This window comes from Crinia signifera, chromosome 5, assembly GCF_055691185.1.
Source record: "Crinia signifera chromosome 5, ASM5569118v1, whole genome shotgun sequence".
NCBI classification, from domain to species: Eukaryota; Metazoa; Chordata; class Amphibia; order Anura; family Myobatrachidae; genus Crinia; species Crinia signifera.
Genome location: NC_139221.1, coordinates 73,258,257 through 73,283,135, shown reverse-complemented (window position 1 = coordinate 73,283,135; position 24,879 = coordinate 73,258,257). Strand labels below are relative to the sequence as shown.

General features: G+C 44.0%; 1 protein-coding gene across 1 annotated transcript in view; it reads left to right on the top strand.

Annotated features, from left to right (window-relative positions):
* Positions 1-2,042: 2,042 nt before the first annotated feature.
* Positions 2,043-24,879, top strand: part of MEP1B (meprin A subunit beta) — a 43,290-nt gene continuing 20,453 nt past the window's right edge. The window contains exons 1-9 of the mRNA XM_083187465.1: positions 2,043-2,221; positions 4,325-4,343; positions 4,473-4,523; positions 4,642-4,682; positions 10,408-10,486; positions 12,661-12,778; positions 18,627-18,805; positions 20,660-20,878; positions 22,683-22,835. Coding sequence (XP_083043591.1) covers positions 2,060-2,221; positions 4,325-4,343; positions 4,473-4,523; positions 4,642-4,682; positions 10,408-10,486; positions 12,661-12,778; positions 18,627-18,805; positions 20,660-20,878; positions 22,683-22,835 — 1,021 coding nt within the window. The 5' untranslated portion in view covers positions 2,043-2,059. The remainder of the gene's footprint in view (positions 2,222-4,324; positions 4,344-4,472; positions 4,524-4,641; positions 4,683-10,407; positions 10,487-12,660; positions 12,779-18,626; positions 18,806-20,659; positions 20,879-22,682; positions 22,836-24,879) is intronic.

The window sequence follows — 24,879 nt, the reverse complement described above, 5'->3', positions numbered from 1 at the left end:
TCCCTCTTGCAAGGAGCATGTCACCCCCCTCCCCCCCATTATGGCAATGAGCATGTAAACCCTGGCATTGAACATGTAACTCCAGGCAACGAGCATATACGTAAGCGCACTTATGTGGCATAAAAGTAATGGGCATTGTGGCATGTGACATCATGTGTAATGAACAAAACAGTGTGTAGTATAGGCATTATGGTGTGTGGTATAATATAAAATGGGCATTACGGGGTGTGTCAATATTTAATGGGCATTGTGGTGTGTTGTGTAATGGGCATTACGTTGTGTGGCATAATGTGTAATGGGCATTACAGTGTGTGGCATAATGTGTAATGGGCTTTACATTTGAAGAAAACAAAACGGCACTGTTTTTTTGTGTGCTGGGGGGTGGGGCCTGAACCATAAGAAGTCTTGTACACGGGAGTGTCCATCTACAGACATACTATCCAGGCACACGTGTGCTGTGCCACTTGTGCAACTGAATACACAGCTGTGTCTAGCCTTAGCCCAATGCATTTCCTAGGAAGGTTTGTGCATATTCGCCACTATGCTATTACCGGCCACTATGCTATATTATGTGCCGGTCCTTGTGTTTCCCTCCTTTGTCCCTATAGATTGTAAGCTTGCAGCAGGGCCCTCTTACCTCCAAGTCTGTCTGTTGTTACCCAGTTTGTTTTATCACTGTGTACTATTGTAAAGTGCAACAGAATCTGCGGTACTTGTGTATTATCATGGCACCCACTACGCCACTGGCGTAGTGGGCTATTCAGGGTAGTGAAATCACATCGCATGCCATTATTGTATGGCATGCAATGCGATGCGATGCGATTTTTTTTTATGGCATCCCATCTTTTTAATGATCTAAGTCAGTGAATACATGAAAAAGATAGGATGCGATTAAAGAAAACGCATCCCATCGCATGCCATTATTGTATGGCATGCAATGCGATTTTTTATCGCATCCTATCTTTTTAATGGTCGCATGCAGTTAGGTTTGAATGACCCCACCCCCACTATCCACGCCAGCCCGAAGCATGGCGAGCGCATTCCTCCACTATCCACGTCGGCGTGAAGTTGATTTTATATAGTGTGGCGAGCGCAGCGAGCCACCGAGCCTGAAGCGTGGCGAGCGCACGCGGAATCCATGTAAAGTAATCCACGTCCCCTCGCTGCGCTCACCACACAATATAAAATCAACTCTACGCCGACGTGTATAGTGGCGGAATGAAATGGTCGTGCGGACGCACTCGCCACGCTTTGGGGTGGCGTGGATAGTGTGGGGGGGGGGTCATTCAAACCTAATTGCATGCGACCATGAAAAAGATAGGATGCAATAAAAAAATCGCATCTGATCGCATCGATACGATGGGATGCGATTTTTTATCGCATCCTATCTTTTTCATGTATTCACTGACTTTGACCATTAAAAAGATAGGATGCGATTTTTATCGCATGCCAGTAATGGCATGCAATGCGATTTTTATCGCATCCTATCTTTTTAATGTATTCACTGACCAGTGAATACATTACATATAATAATCTTATCGCATCGCATTGCATGCCATACAATAATGGCATGCGATGCGATTTCCCTACAGTGCCGTAAGTAGGGAAATTGGGCGCAGTGATAATACACAAGTACCGAATCTGCTGTGCTATATACGAAACTAACGGAATCTGCTGCGCTATATACGAAACTAACGGAATCTGCTGCGCTATATACGAAACTAACGGAATCTGCTGCGCTATATACGAAACTAACGGAATCTGCTGCGCTATATACCATGTACGAAACTGTACATAAATAAATACTAGGGCGTTCAATGGCAAAGCGTTCAATGTCGCTTCATCTCTACATAGACCGGAGGTATTAATGAGAAATAATTAGCATAGAAGTCAGTGTGGTCAATGCAAAAAAGCTGTTTCAGTGCAGTTAGCACACTTTTATCATGGGCTGCCCCCAGAGTCACTTGTTATGTGTGTGTGTGTGCAAAATTTATAGTTACGCCACTGGGTTGGAGTCCAGTGATCTGCCAGCGTAGGTGCAATGTAGCTGTGTAATTACATGCTAGGGCAAAGTCCAAAAATGCAGTGTAAAAATCAGTTATATATAAGGCAAATCTCACCCCGGATTATTGTCCACAACATGTTACTAACCAGGGGATGTATCATGGACCGAATCACCTTGGCTCTAATTTTGGTTTTCTCTCAATCTGCCAATGGACTGGTAAGTTCTATATATCATGTATCATCCCATATCTAGCTATCATCTATGTGTGCTCCTGCAGGGTGTCACTAGCGTGTATTTCTGCATTTCAGCTGCGCACTGTGGCAGTAGAGTGCTTTTACTATCTATCTATCTATCTATCTATCTATCTATCTATCTACATGGGAAATGGTCATTAGGTCAAAACAACTAAAGTAGACATACATTGAAGGTAGAACCACTGAAGGTCGACAGGCTTTTGCCAGACACAGATAAAAGATTTACATGCCTTAGTTCGACACAGCCATAAGGTCGGCAGAGTCATAAGGTGGACACATGCATTAGGTCGACATTGAGAAGGTCAACAGTCGAAATGTCGACATTGGGTTTTAATTTTTTTTATTAGCCGACATGTGCCGACAGGCGGTATTTCATGCCCTACCATCCACCAGGGCGTGCAGGGAGAATAAAATAGAGTGCTGAGCATAGCGAGACACCGTGCCCGAAGCATGGCGAGCGCAGTGAGCCATACAAGGGGATGCGGTGCAACGATACAGAGTCAATGTCGACCTTTGAAAAAGCTTGGGGTTACCCAGTGAAACGCGCCAGCCTCCAGAGGCTACAGCACCCCCATTCCTCCCTTCCAGTGTGGATGGTGGAATACAATCACCTTCTACAATGGGATACCTGAACCAGGACTGAAAGTGGACATTGGTAAAAGTTTGGGGCTATTCCAAGTCGGCTCAGGACAGAGCAACTCCAAGGGTCAAGTGCAGCCTGCAGCAGTGGCAGATATCCCAGATACGTGAGTGCTTTAAGAATTGCCCCCCCCCTCCCCCCATATCAATCCATGCCAACTGGAGTCCAATAGGAACAGGATCCATCCAAAGAAGGACTAATGGGGTGAATTTCCTCCAAAAATTGTCTTCAAAGATTTTCACTTGTATCCATTGAAAGTGGAACTTTACCTATACATATTGGTTTTATGAAGGCCAGCACCAATTTATATTGTCCTTCTTATAGTGTATTTAGTGTATTTTAATGTGTATTATGTTTTTATGTTTTAATTTAATTGTGCTGAACAAAATTTACATTTATTGTGATAATACTTTCCTCAAAAAAGCCTTTTTCTTTTTGTATTGCATTCTAGGGACTAACTATCCCTTTTTAAACTGCTGCTAATCTGGAAAAGCCCCAAAGTAGCACCTGGTTAATGCCCTAGAGGCCTTACATTCTCGTTTGTGTGTTTCAATGTCGACCATGTCGACAATCAGGATTTTTTTTGGTACTCTTTACCTAGAAGGGCGCCCATCGCGGGCATTGAATGCACTAAAAAATCGGGTGCGATGCGACCGACGAGATGCCCGCGATTTCCCATAGGGAACAATGTTAAATGTCTCAATTGACCCGATTTTCCTGTTCAATGCCTCAATTGACCCGATTTTTCCATAGGAAACAATGTTAAATGGCCCACAGAGGCCAAATAGGCACCCTGAAGTGTGAAATGGCCCCCACAATTGTTAACGCCACCCCACGATCAACGTCAACCCGAAGCGTGGCGAGCGCAGCGAGCCCGCGAGGGGCGGCGGTAAGCGTCCTACGACCTTTTTATACCCCCACTATCCACGTCGGCGCTCGCCACACTATTCTATTCTCAACTCCACGCCGACGTGGATAGTGGGGGTATGAAAAGGTCGTAGGACGCGTACCGCCGCCCCTCGCGGGCTCGCTGCGCTCGCCACGCTTCGGGATTTCCCTGAAGACGGGGAATCCGCCCCGAAACATGTTGACAGATTAAATATTCACCTGTTTCATCACTTTCACAAGTCTCAGAGTGCCGCTACTTATTTGGAGTCGTGTGTGACAAGCAGCTTTGCTTGGGTTGAAGGCAACTGGGCAAGCTAACCCCTGGGGAGTCGGAGTGCCGGGCCAGCACGGAGAGTGTATATATATATATATATATATATATATATATATATATATATATATATATATATATATATATGTATAGATGATTAATAGACTGACAACACAAATTTGCTGTACTACAAAGGTTAAGGTTAAACAACATTTTAATTTAATATTTACATGTGACATGTAATCTCTTTCTATCCTATTTTGCAGCCTTTCAATGAACACCTAGGTAAGTGACAATGTGGAGTGGGGATGGTAACATGATTTCCTAATTGCATGGTGTATCTGTCATGCAATATACACAGCTAAAGCTATACGCTGCAATAACAAGAGTTTTTCGTTTTTTTTTTTTTTACAGTAGTAGATGTGGACGGTGGAAAAAACAAAGACATATTTGACATCAACCAAGGTTAATGTATATAACCAAGTATTATAATACTAATATTATATATATATATATATATATATATATTTAAAATGCTTTGCTAAATAATGTACTTATGAAACTTGTGTTCTTATTGTTTAAGAATTGGGCCTGGATCTTTTTGAAGGAGACATCAAGTTTGACGTGAGTACAAGCTGAAACCCTGCAAACATTAGACATTACTAAAAAGTCATGTAATTCGTAATCCGTAAATAGCTATTTTTGTACTTTTTTAATTGCTGCTGGGAGCAAGACTTAAAGTGGTCCTGGAGAGTTTCTGGACCTGTTTTACCCCCAGGGCCGCCAACAGGGGGGTTCTGTGGGTACAGCTGTCCTGGGCCCCGGCCTCTGGAAGGGTCCGGGCAGCTCATTTTGCCCACAGCAACCCTCCGCTGTGTGCTGCCTGCGCTGCACTCGGTCCTCAGCAGGTCCCGAAGCACAGCCTGGCTTCTTCAATGCAGGAAGCCGGCAGCCAATTAAAATGCTGCACCGGCTTTTGAGCCAATCAGAGCTTGTCGCTGTCGGTACACAAGCTCTCATTTGCTCACCCGCTGGTGGTGCATTGTAATTGGCCGCCGGCATCCTTCATTGAAGGAGCCAGGCTGTTCTGCGGGACCTTCTAAGTCAGGTGGTAAGTGAAAGGGGGGGGGGGGGATGAAGGTCCATGCAACTCATCCACAGTGCACTTGAAATCATTACCGGGCCCAAAATTCCTGGTCGCAGCCCTGTTTATCACAGTCACCTAATTCCTCCCTTTCCCACATTAGGCAGAGCCAGGGCTAGTGGTAGGGTTTTTGCACCCCCCCTGCAAACTAGGTAAAATGCTTTTCTGTTAGTATTGACACAGCAAGGCCAAGGTGTAGGTGAAACTAGTTACACCCCCCCCCCTCCCCCCTACACACACTTTAACGCTTGACTGGGAGTTATAGACAGTTGTATGCTTTTACCAGCCTATCAAAATCACAGAAAAACATAACATTAGAGTCAACACCGTTGGGTGGGTGCGGCCAAACGGAGCAACACTTAAATTGCTTCATTGGGCTCCTTCTAGTGGTCTCCAGTGCACACAGCACTTGAATTTCCCCTTCATAGATGTGAGGAGCAGAATTAGCCCTGTATTATGTAGGTCAGGCATATCCAAAGTCAGGCCCGGGGGCCAATTGCGGCCCGTGCTGTCATTTCAAGCAGCCTGCAGCCTCCAGCTGGAAGTGGGCAGAGCATCAGATGTGGGAAGCACAGCACAGGACAGGGCCCTGGCCAGCACGCCTTTACATTGCTGTCTGCTGCAGTGAGGAGGTGCCGGCCGCCACAGTCAGATGTGTTTGGCATCCTACCCCTGCTGCTGCAATCGTATATCACCCTATTCCACAATCACAATGACAGCAGTGTTTGGGGTGGGGGGCAGCAAGGGGGAAGCTTGCTCCCGTAACATGCAGAGCGGAGGAGGGCAGCAGTGGGAGCCCAAGCATCTCCTGTCCTTGCAGTGCCTGCTTTGCCTCTCCTTCCTCTGGCTCACACAAGGGGCTGGGAAACACACAGAGAAGGGAGGAGTCAGAGTGGGGGACATACAGTGAAGGAGGGTCAGGCTGGGGGACATACAGTGAATGGAGGCAGTGATGGCCATTCAGAGAAGGGGGAGCAGGGGCAGGCTGGGGGACATACAGTGAATGGGGCAGAGTGGGGTTCATAGTGAATGGGGATCATACAGTGAATGGGAGTCATACAGTGAAGGAGGGTCAGGCTTGGGGACATACAATGAATGGAGGCACTGATGGACATTAAGAGAAGGGGGGCAGGCTGGGGGCAGAGTGAATGGGTGCAGAGTGGGGAACATACAGTGAATGGGGGACATACAGTGAAGGAGGGGCAGGCTGGGGGACATACAGTGAATGGGGGCACGCTGGGGGACATACAGTGAAGGGGCAGGCTGGGGGACATACAGTGAATGGGGACAGAGTGGGGGACCATTCTAATGTGATTAATGATTCAAAGAATGTCAGGCTGAATGGTTGGCCCCCCACACATTTACACTTAACCAAATCTAGCCCTTGTCGCAAAAAGTTTGGACACCCCTGATGTAGGTCTTTATGCAAGTGGCTGTTATTCTTTTTTAAAATATTTATTATCTTCACCAATACACACGAACCAGCTTACCTCTATCAATATGTAACACTGTCGCTGACTGAAGTGTAGGTGTTATCTGATAATACCATCCAAAGGAATGTAATTTGCCACTAATTATATCTATAGTCAATCAGTAGGTTTTTTATAATGATGTTATAATGTACATGTAATTAACTGACCTTTAGTCAAGTAACAATCTTCACACTACACATAGCTGAAAATAGATGAAGGGAATTTGTCGTTTTCCAGCTATTGCTGAAATACAGATTCCAACATTTAGGGCCTGATTCATACTAAGGGGATAAATTAATTAGCCCCAAAAAATGTAATGGGTACAAAAAAGCCAAGGGTAGCCTCAAGCTCTTTTTGGACTAATTTATTTATTACCAGTTATTTATAATAAGCGCACATATTCCGTAGGGTTTTTCAGAGAATACAGATGTAGTAGGTCTCATCCTTGCTGGCGGGTGGTTTGAACATCCACATAAGTACTAGATTAAGGCTATTCAATTACAGATGTTTTTTTGTGCGCCTGTTAAATATACGCTATTCATGCTCATACCCCCTCAGTAAGTTACCATGGATAACGAAATTCCCCCCTTAGGAGCAAATAAAAAATGAAAGATGAGCAGATTTATAGGTGGGAATTAAAGCAAACAAGTATATTTCCGTTACATGCACCATATAAAAATGTGTTTGCAGTGCACCCCTTACACTTCAACATGGTTTGTTCCTGTAGAAAATTGCTTTTTTAGTTGTTCCTGTTTTTGATTTGCTCTGATCACCAAATCAAGCCCTCAATAGAATATTGGATGGAAAATACACTTTTAGGGACCAACTACTTTATAACAGGCTATTCTATTATAGATAAATAGTACATGGTACACATGTTATGAACATATGCAGTCAATCATTTGTTAGGGTCTCATTATCCCGGTCACTTGGCCCAATTTTCTTTCCCTCTACCAATGTGGTAGCAATCTAATACAATTGGACTAGATCACAATGAAGCATGGATCGCTGCCCAGTGTAACCTTCGCTGGGCTAGATTTATACTGCATGCAGCACTCTTGCCTAGATTTGAGAAATCTCCCTCTGAATGCTAGAAGCTGATTGGTTGTTATAGACAACTTTTTCATTTTCTTGCTCTCGAAGGTTTGAGCCATCTCTCCTATAGGAATGGTTACTCCTTTACAATTTGCAACAAGCAACTAGAACCAGTTTAGGTTTTCTGCCTAGGAAACCCACCCATTGTTCCCTTAGTGTATTACGTAAACAATGGTACTTAGGATGCTGCCAGGTCTTAAACCTTAAGCAATAGTAAATAATTTATATAGCACAATTTCTCCGACAGGATTTAGGGCGCTTTACAGACATCAAAACAATGCACATAATACATAGGATTTTGGTATTACAGCAATAGATAAGTCACACAGACATAAAATAAAGCACACTAGACACAATGTAGTGTTGGTGCAGGCATTTTGAATAATAACTTCCACGGGTTGTATATTCCACTCTTACAAGGTACCAGGTGAGGCAGCCATCTTGGTCTCGCTGCGTAGGATTACCCTGGGTGGAATAGCTTACCCCTAGAAGAAATGACACAAAATGACCCAATAAGACAGTCAGGTCCAAGTGTTTTTCATCCCATTCATAAGTGTACTAGATGAGGCGGCCATGTTTGACGCACTATAAAGGTTACACTGTGGGAAGTGAGCCATACAAGGACCCAATGCAGATATGGGAAAGCAGGTGATGGTGTAGTAGTAAGCCATTCAGTGTATAGGAACATTCTTGTGATGTACATCCTGCCCACGGAGGAACCATCTGAGGCAGCCAGATGGGGTGCACTGCGTAGGTCACTGCTGGCCGGGTGTGCAAGGAGTAGAACATGGTGAGGTACTAATACACTGTTGGTGGGGAGAAAAAATAAAACCTGCATGACAAAAAAGACCTTTGTAGGGGACAACGAAAGGGGGATAAGTTTGGAGTTATATTTTGATAAAGTCATACATGTCCTGGCCTCATGGGAGCAGAATAGGTGGGTGTGAGAAAATGGGGAGCACATTCACATATGCTGGAAGTGATACATAGGCTTGCCCTAGTGCTCTTCTCACACAGCCCCCAATAGGGGCTGATATAATTGACAAGAGCTTGCTAAATATAGCTGTAGAATTAGTATTTAGGCTACAGCAATTTGACAAGGACACATTTAACTGAATTACTAGGAAATACTAGGTATTTTCAGGGAACTGGAATTTACAGTTGCAGGGACAGTTCAGTGGGTATGGACATTAACCATTAGAGTAGTGCAAATCCATAAAAGCAGAAAAATACATAAGCAATAGTGACATTCACGTGAGGAGTGAATACTCAGACTTGCACCACAGCTAAGATTGATATATCAATGGCTTCTTGCTGTTCACAATCGATAGCCACAGTATGGGAGATATGCATAGCTATTAATTAGAGCAGCAGTTGTCATAAAGTATGAAACATATAACCGTGGTGGCAGTCCCCGGCTGAGAGATATATTACATTTGCACAGAAATGCAATATAGAATAGCAGTGGTAGTTGACTAGGGAATCCAGAAAGTTGCAGGTGGAATTCACAGCAGTAATTAACTCACGGATCTCTCATAGCATATGCTAAGAAGGGACTAAGTAAAACCCAGATCTGGACAAGACCCCAAAACTCCGGACCAGGGGCTGGCTTGTCCGTGGGGATGCCTATGATGGATTTCACCAGGGACATGGGGAAAGGGGGATTACAGCCTCCCCATGTGGTCCGGACCGTTCCTGTTTTTGCTACATGCTTTCCTCTAGGGTGGCAGGGGGTGCTCAGACGAAGGCCGGCTTCTCCTGTCCCCGGCAGTGCGGCTCTGCGCAGCATGACAAGGTCAGAGGTCACGCTGCGCAGACCGCATAGCCCTCCTCCATCCTGGGCTCGCCCAAATGCCCTGGCTCCAACTGTCTCCGTCCTGGCTCCATCCACCTCCGTCCTGGTATATTAAGTAAATATGCAGGGGTCTAGGGAAGCCAATCCCGGGAGTCCTGGGATTGGGCATTTTTCAATCCCGAATTCCGGGATTGAAAAAATGCCCCGGGATTGGCATCCCTACTCTCCTCCTTTCCCTGGTGACAGGTGTCTCAGGCAGCCCCCTGGACAGGACACCCCTGGACAGGCACCCCCCTGAACCAGTCACTACAAGCTCCGGAATGACAGAAATTGATGAATAGAGTGTGTCCGGTGGTCCGGGGTTCTGTCCGGTTCTGGTTTTTACCCATACTCTGCTAAGAACTACAAAAGTAATGCTTGGTTGCTCAGGTACTTAGCTGAGAAGTTGCTTCAAGAAATACAGCAAGAATTATAGGAACTGTTATCAAGAACGGGGACCAATTAATAAGGCATCCAAAACATTTACCGTCAGGAAAGTGCAGGACTGACTGCCAACTGATACAAACAGGAATGAATGAGAGACTACCAGTAAGACCCGCCTTGCGCCTTCTAATGACAAAATAGATTAGATAGTGTCCTGGATGCTAAGCAACAGCCGGGACCAAGATCTTCCACAGCCACTCACATTTCTGGTGATCTAGCAACTATTAGGACCATCAGGCAGTACATGCATAAGAATTAAATGAATTTATAATAAATAAAATAATTGCAGCAAATTATTAACAATAAGAATGTGCTACTTTAGCAAGACAAGTTATACATTGTATTTCTGTTTTTATGCAGTCAAAGGAAAGGAACTCAATCATTGGAGATCAGTATCGGTGGCCAATACCTGTTCCGTACTACTTAGAGGACAACTTGGGTACGTGTACACTACAAACATCTTGGATTTGCCTATTGTCTTGCTGGGGTGATGACTACATTCATAGAGAATTGTATCATTAGGACTCCATTTCACTGGTGAATTGTGCGTATCCCAGACAGTTCTCTTGTCTTATGGGAGTCTGGGAGAAAGCACCAAATCCTGAAGGCTCTGGGAAATTACAGTGAAACAGGGAAGTGGTTTGGGATATTATAAATGGGAATATTTCCCATCCTTGTAACTATATGCAAAGCAATCTCCATTACAGGCAATGGGGGGGGGGGCATTTTCAAAGCAGCACTTTTAGTCACCCACAGAATACCCAGAGCATAAAACAGACCTGCACTGAGACAGAACCCTGCATTACTTTCTCTGTGGCGCAGCATCAGTGTAGGTTATGAAGTCAGTAAATGGACTTCCTATTACTAAGGCTTGCCAAACACTCAGAGGCTGATTCTGAGTCACATGCAAAGTGGCTGTAGCTCTAGGCAGCTATAGGACGGAGCCTGATTTACTATCTTAAGGAGCCCATACACGGTCCATTGTGTAGGGCTCCGTTCTGTACTATGCGATGCGCGCTCCCGCGCATCACATAGTACGGTACAAAAAGTATGTGCTGCACATACTTTTTGTACTAGGTACACATCGGAACGGATCGCAGTGCATGCACACTGCATGCACTAGGGATGCGATCCGTTGTGTACTTTAAAAGTACAGGGGGGGGGCATTATATTGATGTGAGAATCCATCCCTCTAATTCAGAGTTTGTGTGAGTGCAAGGGGATCCTGTGCCGCCCATTCATTATTATGTCACAGTAACTGTCACCATTCATTAGTATTGGCACTTGCACATGGCAATGTTAAATGCAGAAGTATATATACATTCTCTATGCACACAACCCAGAATCTCATGGAGCTTCCGATGCTCCCATGACACTTCCATAAATCATGGCGGTTTTGCGCACTCACATTGTCACTGCCTCTAAATTTATAATTTTATGGAAAGACATGTCTGTATTATATCCTATGCAATATATTATCTATCTATCTCTATCTGTATTATATCTTATCTAGTATATTATATATCTCTATATCTGGATAATATCCTATTCATTACATTATATATCTATATATCTGCATTATATCCTATGCAATATATTATATTATATCTATGTCTGTATTATATCCTATCCATTATAATATATAATATTTATCTATATCTGAATTATATCATAGCCAGTATATTATATATCTCTATATCTATATAATATCCTATCCAGTATATTATATAACTATCTATATATCTGTATTATATCCTATATCCTATGCAATATATTATATTATATCTATGTCTGTATAATATCCTATCCAATATATGATAAAATATCTAGGACCGACTACCCCCCCCCCCCCCCACACACACACACACACACACCTCCCGTAAATGGATAATGGTCCCACAAGGACAATTAAAATGACAACACAGTAGCACAATCTTATACACATTACACGTTAATTTGAATCATACACATTGATTCTTAAATCAAACAGTATGGTGCCTTATACGCATAGCGTCCACAGTTGTGCTGCTTATACACATCTGTCTCTGTCAGTCCAGCAGCTCACTGTCCATGTCCCGCAGCAGCTGCATACCCAGTGTTCCTCCAGCAGCTTCCACCACCTCTGAGTCCCTCCAGTCCCCTCTCACCCTGTCTTCAGCAAGCACAGAGCCTGCTCCTTTCAGTGGTACTTCTTCATTTCAGCGGCGGTGATGGCATGACATCACATATGCCGTGCCAGAAGAAGATGCCGCTGGGACCGTTATTCTGTTGGAATTACTGTTCAGGGCTGTGGTAGAGTCGGAACTCAAGTTACCCCTATTATTAGAGGTGGTGGAACTCAGTTCCACCTTGTTCCCCCTCACTTTAATCCCTGATTATATCCTATCCAATTATATCCTATCCATACACATGCACGGCCTTCCGATAATCGCCTGCGATAATAACCTGCGACTACTTCTGAATCGGGCCCACAATCACACAATCACTCTGGCAGTGTCAGTGACCTGGGACAACAGTTAGTATTTGTGTTGTACAGTGTATTATGCTAATGTGGAATATATCATTTGTGATTGCTAGTATGCTGCTTATATGTTTAACATATTATTGTTTCAGACATTAATGCAAAAGCGCTGGTCTTAGAAGCATTTGAACGCTACCGACTCAAAACATGTATTGACTTCAAACCATGGGAAGGAGAACCAAATTACATCTCCGTATTCAAGGAAAGTGGGTAAGAAAACTTTTTCCATAGACCCTGTTCATAAGCATCGAGCTGTAAATATTTGTTTTACAATTCATTTACCAAATAGTATGCAATGAAGCACAATACTTCTGGGTAGTGCAATAAAATAGTTAACTATTGTGCAGTTCTAACTTATGATATGTACAATAAAGCAATTAGGTCCTGTGCAATCCTTATCAACAGTGTGAGTTTATTACACCTTTAGGTCAGGAAACTCACTATCGTCACACCTGTAATACTGTCAAATGTTTTGGTGCATTCTTAAAAGCATAATATGCATAGTGTGTGTGTGTGTGTGTGTGTGTGTGTGTGTGTGTGTATGTATATATATATATATATATATATGTTCAGGTATATATGCGTGTAGAACCTGGGGACCTGAATTATATGGAAACGGATACTTAAAAGTTGGTCCTGTCAGTGGAAATATGGGGTAATTCACAGCTAAATATGATATTAGGTTTCATCTGCCTGCAAATGTTACTAATAGGGATGAATTATACTAGTAGTTCCCAAATGCAGCCCTCAATGCATAAAGACAGTCCAGGTTTTAAGGATATCCATAAATGAACACAGATGGTTAAATCAATTTGACTAAGGTATTCTGAGCCACAGCATGGTTATACCTAAAACCTGGACCGTTAGGGGGAAATGTACTAAGATGGGAGTTCTGTTTTACATGGGATGTTGCTATGGGTAACCATCTATTATAGGCAGAATCTACTTCTTATTTATTAAGCACTTACTAGAAAATAATAGATAGTATCCGATAGGTTGCCCATAGCAACATCCCATCTTAGTAAATTTCCCCCTTAGTGTACATTAAGGTCAAGTTTGGGACCCTCTGTTGTATACATTACCCCATAGAATTTTAGAACACTTCTCTTTTCAGTGACTTTTAATAAACTCTGAGAATAGTGCCTTCAGGTGTGGTGATCACAAAATAAAATGAAATCCAGTGTATACCTGGACTGCATAGCCAAGTTAGGACAAGGAAGAGCACGGGAGGGTGCCCCTCACTAAAATCATCCCCATTAAAATATTCCATACAGATGCTGAGAGTCAGATAACCCTACATCCACTATGGTGTGCGGAACCAGTAGATATATAGCCTGATTGATGGATGGACAGAGATGCACTGTAGCTACATCTTTATATGCACCTACTGTGGTAAATTACACTTATGTGGCAGGAAGTGTCTTGTGTTAATACTGACACCTCCTGACTGCTTCCGTGTTCTGCTGTTGTATCTGAGGATGTAAGATCAAATCATTCAGTGGGACCATTGATCATCAGAGTAAGTGACTACCGCAACTCTTTCCCGGGACCAGGAAGTCTGTGTCACAAGACACAGACCCACTGTGAAACAGTGGTGCAAGTAAGGTGGTACGGCATGGTACGGCGTACCTGTAAAATTGCTGGTACGCTATATAAAACTTCGCCCCAACCCACAGTCGCTGCTTTTGCACGCAGGCTCACCCGGCAGAACAGAAGTGTTCTGGCAGCCAATCAGGAGCAGCTCCTATTGGCTGGTGACCCATCGTGATATTTCAAATAGCCGTGGACCTGCTCAGAAGACAGACAGGCAGTCTACCGCTCTATGCCCGGCTGTCACATGGGTTCTGTTCTGCCGGGTGAGCCGGCATGCAAAAGCAGCAGCTGCAGGTCGGGAGGAAGTGGTTTCAAACAGCCGCAGAATAGCTCAGAAGACAGCCCACCGCTCTCTGCCCTCATCACTTCCATTCTGACGGGCTTGCGGCTGTCACCATGAGCCTCACTCCCCCATGGCAATGAGCATGAACTGCCCTTGGCAGAGCATGTGGCAATGAACAAGAAACCCCCTTGGCAATCCCCTGTGGCAATGAGCAAGAAACCCCCTTGGTAACGAGCATGTAAAGCCCCATAGCAACAAGCATGTAATCTTCCATGGCAATGAGCATGAAGCTTCTGGCATTGAGAAAGAAACGCAATGAGCATGCGGATAAGTGACACTTATGTGGCATTATATGTAATGGGCATCACGGTGTATGGCGTCATGTGTAATGGGCATTACAGTGTGGGACATAATGTGAAGTGGGCAATACGGTGTGGGACATAATGTGTAATGGGCATTGCGATGTGGGACATAATGTGTAATGGGCATTACCATGTGGGCATAATGTGAAATGGTCATTACCGTGTATGGTATAATGTGTAAGATTCATTACAGTGTGTGGCATAATTTGGCCTGCCCCAATTGTCATGTAACCACTCGTCTACTTTTATATGACACGTCCCCTCTTGACACATGGCTGCGCCCACTTTTGGGACGCACACCTACGGCGCGCACTTATAGAACCACTAAGAAATAATTTCTACTTTCACCACTGGCCCTTCCTCACTTCCAAATGGCTAACTGGACAGAATGAAAAGAGCATACCTCACACCCAGGAAACAGAGGCAGATTTATGACAGTGATATCTTGTTATCAAATTTTATGAAAGATAAATGTTGCTCCAACCAATAAGCGCCTGTCATTTTTCAAACACATAACAGTTAGGAGCTAATTGGCTGGAGCACCATTTATCATTTGTAATGTGAACATGAATATCACCAGTGGCGGATTTAGGGGGGGGGGTACCCCTGCACGTGCCCCCCCCTGTCATTTCTGACCTTTTTTTTAATCTGCCGCATGGGTAGTGACAGCGGTGCTGCCGTCACTTCAGCCCAATCAGCGGCTGCTGCTGCGGAGTCCTTCCCTGCCCTACCGCACCTACAGGCACTTGATTGTGCCTGTCAGTGGGACCCGACGCGCGTGCTGGGGGTCTATACACCAGCATCTTCCGGCGCCGGGGAATGGCCAGGGCCTGTCTGCAGGGGGGACACAGTGGCGTGCCTGTCAGTGGGACCCGACGCACATGGGGGGTTATTCTAGTTCATTCTTTCTGACAAAATCCTTCTTAGATGGACAAAACCATGTGCACTGCAGGGGGGGCAGATGTAACATGTGCAGAGAGAAATAGATTTGGGTGAGTAATTTTGTTTCTGTGCAGGGAAAACACTGACTGCTTTATTTTTACACTGCAATATAGATCTCACTTTGAAGTAAAACCCCACCCAAATCTAATTCTCTCTGCACATGTTACATCTGCCCCACCTGCAGTGCACATGGTTTTGCCCATCTAAGAAGGATTTTGTCAGAAAGAATGAACCAAAATAAGGCCCATGGAGAGGATCTGTACACCAGCAGCTTCTGGTGCCGGGGAACGGCCAGGGCCTGTCTGCGGGGGGGACACAGTGCCAGCAGAGATCACTGCAGCTGGAGACTGAGATGCCAGCGCAGCACAGCGGGAGGTCCGGATCTGCAGCAGTAGGACGGGGGGGCACTTTACCAAGTTATTACTGTCGCCACCCCCCTTCTCTCTCCCACTCCATGTCTGCTCAGCCACCTCTCTCCCACCTTCCTGTATACCTAGCCCCCTACTCCCCCCCTCCCTTTCTCCCTAATCCCAGCCTTTTCCACCCTTTTTCCCTCTCTTAAATTCCTGTCTCACCTCTCCCACTCCCTGTCTCCCAAGCCCCCTCTAGCCCCCCTCTTCACACACCCTGTCTCCCCAGCCCCCTCTCCCCACTCCCTGCCTGCTCAGTGCCCTCTCTTACCTTCCTGGTTTCCCCAGACCCCCTCAACCTCCCCCCCCCCCCTGCCCTGTCTCCCCAGCATCCTGACTCTTAACTGCCGCAGCCCCCATCTCAAGCCTCCCTGTCTTTTTCTCTTTCCCGTGCTGTCTCCCCACCACCACCCCTTCTCTCTCTACCTGTCAATTGTCTCTCTCACTCTCCCAGACACCCTCTTTTTGTAACTGTCTCTACAACTTTATGTCCCTGACACACTCTCTCTCTCTTGCTCCCCTATTTATCTCTCCCTGACATTCTCTATCTCTCACTCCTGTTAGCACCCCTCTTTCTCCTCTTTTTTGTCTCATTCCCTATTTTTCCATGAAGCTCTCTCCTTGACCTCTCTATCTCGCTCCTCTATCTCGCTCCTCTCTTTTTCTCTGATACCTCCTTTGTCACTCACTCACCTTACTTTTTCTTCTCCCCCCCAAGGGGCATTATAGTGACAATGGTAGGAGGGGGGTCCTTTCAATATTTTGCTATGGGGCCCTCAAAGTTCTAGTTACTCCCCTGCCGCAGGGCCACTCCCAGTAACTGGGTGTGGGACAGCCACCGCAGGAAAGAACTGTAAGCTCTGACAGCCGGGCAGAGAGCCAGGGGCTGCCCGGCTGTATTCAGAGTGCTACACGTCCCGCTATTTGAAATCTTGCGCTTCTGCCTCCCGGGTCCGGCAGCCAATCAGGAGCCACCACTGCCGCTCCTGAGACCCTGCAGGTGGCAGCGTGAGATTTCAAATAGCCGGGATGTGCAGTGCTGTGAATACAGCCGGGCAGCCCCTGGCTCTCTGCCCAGCTGTCAGTGCTCACAGTTCTTCCCGGCGGTGGCTGTCCCCTCATTACCAGGAGTATGTATTCCTCCATGGCAAAGAGCATGTAATCCCACATGGCAACGAGCATAGAACACCTGGCAACAATCATGTAATCCCACATGGCAATGAGCATGCAATCCCACATGGCAACAAGCAATGTAATGCCACATTGCAACAAGCATAGAACCCCTGGCATCAAGCATGTAATCCCACATGGCAAAGAGCATGGAACTCCTGTTTATGGAGTTTATTGTGGATTTTGGCTTAATCTGTGTGGCATTATGTGAATTTTAGCTCTATCCGTGTGGCAATATGTGAATTTTGGCTCAATCCGTGTGGCATTAGGTGAATTTTGGCTCAATCTGTGTGGCATTATGTGAATTTTGTCTCAATCCGTGTGGCATTATGTGAATTTTGGCTCATTTCGTTTGGCATCATGTGTAAGGGGCAAGTAAGGGGCCTTCGGCGTGCGCACAACTATTTTACTCACGTTTGACGCCAAGGTGGTCCTGTGTACTTTAAATGCCAGGGCTCTGTCTGCTCTCCTCCTCTACGCTGGCACACAGGGGGCACCACTTACATCCCCCCCATCCACTCCCTTATCATGGTGCCCCCCCCTGTCATTTTCTCCTGGATCCGCCCCTGAATATCACACATTGATAAATCTGCCCTAGAATTCTTAGCTGTGAATGGCTATTGCACTCATAGACCACTGAGTATTTTACATATACTGGGCCAGACATACACATGTGAAAAAAATGATAAACAGCCAGCCAATCAGCTCCTAACTTTCAAAGCAGCATGTAGCATAACATTTAGTTGCTGATTGGCTAGTTTTTATGAGATGCAGTCAATTTCCCGGCGGTCGGAATCCCGACGGCCGAAATCCCGAAACTTTCTCCCTCCGTGGGTGTCCACGACACCCATAGAGGGAGAATAAATTAGCGTGCCAAGCGTAGCGAGGCACCGGGCCCACTGCGTGGCGAATGTAGCGAGCCCGCAAGGGGGTGGGGGGTGCTCCACGTCCCCCCCTTGTCGGGATTTTGGCGGTCGGGATTCCAGCGTCGGGATTTTGAACGCCGGGATTCCAACTTTGTCTTGTACATTTATAAGAGCTGTTTTATCTAAAGAAAATTGTATAATGTTTAATTCTTTTAAAAAATGAGCAAAAGTGGTAATTGATGCCTTAATACCAGTGCAGTGTATAGATGTGAAACACAGACATACAAGTACTCATTACTCACATTACTCTTAATAAGACGTATGTTTTTATAGAGACTACTACAGTTATATAGTAATTTCACAATATTATGAAGTATACCATTAAAATTTGAAAACACAAAATATTAATGTCATTTTTTTTTCATCCATTAGATGCTGGTCATATATTGGGAATTTACGCAGAGGAAAGCAGCAACTTTCCCTCGGTAACAACTGTGACCGTTTAGCTACAATTCAGCATGAGTTTCTCCATTCTCTGGGATTCTGGCATGAACAGTCCCGTTCGGACCGAGATGATTATGTCATTATAATGTGGGACAGGATCACGAATGGTAAGAGTTCATTCTGTACATTCAATTAGAACTATTTATATTAGCAATATTGAACTACAACCTATATTTGCTCTCCGTCTCGGCATAATGGTGTTATAATATTTCAGTTTTAATTAAAAAGAGATGGGTTCATCCCACAACAGATGCATTAACTATGTGTGAACCCTGTGTATACTACCACACTTGCATACTCCTTTATTTATCCCCGCACTCAGACTGCTGTTTTATTTTATTTCAAAAACGTCACTCCTCAGAGTCATTGTGTAATAGATTTATCTCCTTGGCTACTTCTGAGCAGCAGCCACCATCTTTAGGGTGGAGGCAAATGCCAATCAGCTCCTAACTTCCATGTTACAGCAGTTATGGGTCAGAGGGTGGCAGTATGAAGATCGACATACATTAGGTGAATCACTAAAGGTCGACCCATGAATTAGGTCGACATGCCTAAGGTCGCAAGGTCGACACAAGCATCAAGGTCAACAATGATAGGTTGATAGTGAAAAGGTCAACATGAGTTTTCCACAGTTTTTTTGGTGCAGAATGTCCTCAGCACATCTCCAATTGTGTCTAGAGCAGTGGTTCTCAAAGTCAGTCCTCATGACCCACGCAGTTCACATTTTCCAGGTCACCCGACAGGTGCACTCAATACTGACTGACACATTTTAAAAGATCCAGAGGTGGAGCTAATTATTTCACTTGGTTCAGTGAGGAGACCTGCAAAGTATGCACTGTGTGGGGTCCTGAGGACCGACTTTAAGAACCTGTGGTCTGGAGACTCAGTTCTCCAAAAATACAAATCCACATGAATTTTGTGGATCGGAAATGAACCAAAACACGGTCCGGAGCCTTCAGAGAAGAGATGAATATTCCCGCCGTTTAGAATTTGGCTTTTTAAATCCGAATTTTTTGGTTTTGAATTGCAAAAAATACTTGATTTTAACTATATTTATCAATTTTTATTGATTTTTATCAATGTTTATTGATGTATTTTTTTGACGGTTATAAACTGAAACGAAATCCGAATCCAAATCAAGACATTTGAGAGTGTTTTTGCTAAAACCAAATCACGGGGATCCACGCACATTGCCACTTGTGTCAGAGAGGCGTCACTGGTTGGCAGTGTGGCCTTGTTTAGAGAGAGAGTACAGATGGAATTGTGGGCTATATAGAGCTGTGTGTACATGTAAATACACCTGCTTTCAGTAATATCCCTTGTTGTACCAAGCATATGACTGGTGCAAGTACACAGTGATACTGCTGGCCATGAAACAATGAGAACCGATGTGGACCCCAGCCACAGAGATGCATACACATACATGGCCATCTGCGCATTATATAGTTGGTTATAGCATTATTATGTGTCAAAGTTTGTGATGAATAATTGAAATGCAACATAATTAAGTAAAACTCCAATATTTCAGCCCCATATTTTTAGCAAATGTTTGGCTCAACTCAATTGCATAAAAAAAAAAGTCATCACTTAATTCTTTGTAAAGTTCCTGTAAGAATATGCAGATTGCTTAGCTGGGACATTATTTGATACATGAACATACATTTAAGGTACTGACCAATTCAATTCACTATAAAGATGGCAGATATCTAAAAGTTAGTGACTTAGGATTTATCAAAGCTCGGAGCGGGACAAAGTGCCAACCAATGAGCTCCTAACTTTGATAAACCTCCCACTTATGCTCCCAAATAAATCACAGTGTCATGTAAGAATCCAAGCAAGCAATTCATTTATAATGTAACTGTATTAAGTGATTTTATATGTTAGTTTATTGTTTGATGACATTTCCCATTGACTGTCATTTATAAGTTTCCATATGACAAATAACATCTTTCTTTACACAGGGACGCAGAACAATTTTAACACATATAATGATTCACGGTCCAATTCCCTCAATGTCCCATATGACTATACATCTGTGATGCACTATGGTAAAACCGCATTCCAGATTGGCAATGAGCCAACTATTGTTACTCGGATAGAAGCTTTCAGCGATGTGATTGGACAAAGGATGGATTTCAGCGACTATGATCTTGAGAAGCTCAATCGGTTGTACAACTGCAGTAAGTGTCTAGGATCTTTTTATATGGTTGGCTCTATGATGCCTAATGAATAAACCTTAATAACATTTGCTGTAGAGCCAATGGGTAGTGATTCAAACTAACAGGTAGCAATCTCAGCCAATGGGTAGTGATGCAAACTAACAGGTAGCAATCTCAACCATAGTTATTCTTTATGTATTAGATCTTTATTGTTCTGCTTGGTCCAGCTGAGCACCCAAACACGGCTTAATGTGACATTAATGGCAGCTCTCCTTCAGAATCTGTAACCTCAGTGCAGCCTACAAAACTACTTTTGTTACACTGTCCACATGTGGCGTTACCTTCCACAGCTGATCAGACTCTTCCACGTCCTTCAAACACACTGTGACATAATTTCTTTATTGGAACTAATCCTTATGCACCCGCACAACTATCCCCATCTCCACTCTGGGCCTTCTTACCATTACAATGCAAGTTGTCCCATGAGCAGGATCCCTGATCCCCATAGTGTTCCCAAATGCATTTTTAGTTTCTTCCTTGTGTGTCCTGGAGTAATAACATTTCCTCTGGCCAATAGGTCTTGCCGATCTGACATCTTTCTAATGGTTGACAATATGACAGTAAAACCCTACCACTCATGCTTGATACCTTACATTGGCTACTCTGGAGCCAGTGGCGTAAGTTCATCCCAGTTGCCCGGAGGCAAGATAAATATTGGTGCTCCCCCTTCCCCACAAACACACACATACCAACTTATATAAATATTTTTGCTTGTGTGTATGTTTGTATGTAATATGTCTAAAATAAAGATAAAGATAGTGTGACCTCTATGGTCCTGCTAGGAGGTGAAATCAGCCATAGAAGCGATATCAATGGATTTCAATTAACTGATTTAAACTAGCAGAGGAGAGGTGCCCCCTTGGGAGCAGGAGCCCGGTGGCAGATGACTCCATTGCCACCCAGAGTTCTGCCTCTGTCTGGAGCAAATCCTGTCCCTCACCACATAACTGTGATATATACACACAATGCACTTAATTTAATATTGTTTTTTCTAAATTTCTCAATAAGAAACATTTGGCCTAGAGGTGCCTTGAAAACATTTTGATGCTCTAGGGCGCCGTGATTCAAAAAAGTTTGGGAACCACTGCTCTAAACCTGAAAACTCACTTCATCAGGCAGGCTTATCAATTTCCATTACCATCCACATAACCTCTGCAAGTTATTCTACTAATTACCTCCCCTCTCTGCATCATCCACAACATTACATACTATATGTTCTCTTTACACTCACACATTCCACTGATCCCAATACAACATAGCTGTGTGACTGGATATTAGAGACCAAGGACCTCTGCAATCTTTTTCCTATTTTGGCTATAAGTTGTAAGCTACTGAGGAGGGACTTCTTACCTGTCTGTTCTTACTCAGTCTTGTTGTATTATGCTGGTCCCCAACTGTGCAGTACACATGAATATGCTGTGCTGTAAAAGGATTGTTCGTAAGAATTGTTAATAAATAAATTCCATGTATCTAAGATAATAAAAACAATAATCTTACAATAATAAAATGTCAGTAGTATCAACATTTGACAACACTTTACAGTGCACACTACCCATATCTGAAAGCTTATGGTGATTTGTGTACACATGTGTGGTACATTTCTGTAACACGACAGATCCTGAAAATATTTACATGTATATTTGTCGGTATTGTGACAGGAACTATAGAATATTGGGCTATTCAAATTTTCTTTAAATTCTTTAAATGTTAAAATACATTGTTCTGGTCACCATGACAAAGCACTGATTCTGTGTTCCGTGTATAGCTACATTTATCAGTTTCTTGGACACCTGTGATTTTGAGTACAACAACATCTGTGGCATGATACAAGGTACAGGAGATAATGCTGATTGGGAACATGTTCTCCATGCTCCTTCTGGACCCAGTACTGATCACACTAACTTGGGAAATTGTCAAGGTAAGCATCCTCTTATCTTCTAACACTATATTGCTATGATCTTTGACCTGAGATGGTTATGCATTGGAAATTCCTGTTAAGTTTTACACCAGGTATTACTGCGAACAACCAGGGACGGTTCTAGACCATGAGGAGCTAAGGGTGAAAGTTTCCTTTGGTGCCCCCTCATCCCACCAGATATGACCTATTACCCAACATTTTTCAGTTATATTGTGTTAAGTAAGGATAATGCAAGCCTGCGGGCCGGAGAAGGCGATACAAGGCTCTTTTTGCTGGCCCTACCTTCCAGACTAATACCATAACTTCTATTGATAAATCGTATTGGCCTAAGACCACACAGTTATAATATATAGGTATACCTTTTCTACAATAGTTGACATATAGCAAAATACAGATAATAAAGTGCATATAACTGGAGAAGGCTCAAACTTCATTGTATTCAATACAGGTCTGATCCAGGTTGAAATAGTCATACATATAGGGTCGTATATGCGCTGCCTAGAGATCAAGCAAGCACCGCCCTGCCAAACGCCCGCCCCCTTGCCAAGCGAATCCCCTTACTGGCATGCGATGGGAACGGGAAAAATCATTAAATGGTCGCTCACCATCAAACTATTTTTCCACTGTTCGCTAAGAAAAGTCAGTCGCCCACTATCCGCTAAATTTGAGGCAGGCATAGACACACACCTGCATTAGCTGGTGTCTGCTCAGCGTTTTTATGTGTGTGCCCACCATTTTTGTGGGCGCACCCATAAAATGACGGGTGGTCTTCTGTACCCCCCCCCCCCCAGTGAGCGAACCGTGTTTGCTCTGGGGGTTTGTACATGCACATATGTGCAATCCCCGACCATTGGGGACGAGGACGAATTTTGGCATGAGTAATCAGGTCTGAATAGGCCCCAAAGTTAGGCAAACAATGTGCAGTGCTTCATTTACAACAAGAGACATTGAACGGCCAAACTCTTACACAGCACCAGAAGTACTGTATATAAATATTACAAATATTGTTGCCAAGTGGTCGACCCATCTCATGGTCAACATAGGCAAGGTCGACAGTCAAAAGGTCAACATAAATGTTTCAAGATTTTTGGCTGTCTATGTAATCATACGACATAGACACCATATGTATGTACTGCGTAACACCTTTAAGAAAAAGTAAGTACAATAAACACCTTTTAAAAAAATAATAAAGGAAAACTCATGTCGACCTTGCCTATGTTGACCATAAACTTGTGTTGACCCTTTGGTAGTGTCAACCTAGTCACTGTCGACCTGGTGACTGTCAATCTAGACATTGTCTATTTACTAACTGCATCTTATTACAAATGATCACTAAACTCAAACTATTGGACTTTAATTTTAGGCCACTATTTGGAAACCATGATTTATATACAACTATAAATGCAGCACCAGCAGGGCCACCATCAGGGGGGACTTCTGGCACTGGAGTCCCGGGCCCAAACTGGGAAGGGTCCACCGCAACAACGAAGCCGGCATTCTCCGGGGCTATAATGAGTCAGACTCCTCATTATAATATGCCGCCGTTGTGCAGTGGGAACTCTGCGATATGTAACTTCCCCTATATGTGAATGTACATTGTGGAAAAGGCATTGTAGTTGAACATCCTTAAAAATGTCTGTTCCACCCTGGAACTCAATTCATGATAGTTTTCTTGTACATTCACCTCCACAAAGTTGTTACAAATGTGTCATTTTGTGTCATAGCACAGATAGCGGGGAGCGATGCTCCCGTTACCCGTACAAATAGAGGGAGGCTGGAGGAGGGAATTAGCTTGGATAGTTTGAAGCCATGATGTGTCTGCTGCCGGCGGAGTAAGTCAGAGCATGTATATGCAAGCATCTGTCATCTATAGAAATGTGTATATGTAGAGTCCACAGCAGCCACCTACATTAATTACAACTATGACTTAGTGGAACTCCCCATATCCCAGCGCGCTCTATGCAGCTGCCTTATGGTAGAGACAATTCTGCTTATTTGCCTTAAATATCAGTCCAATTTCCTCTTACCCTATGACACCACACAA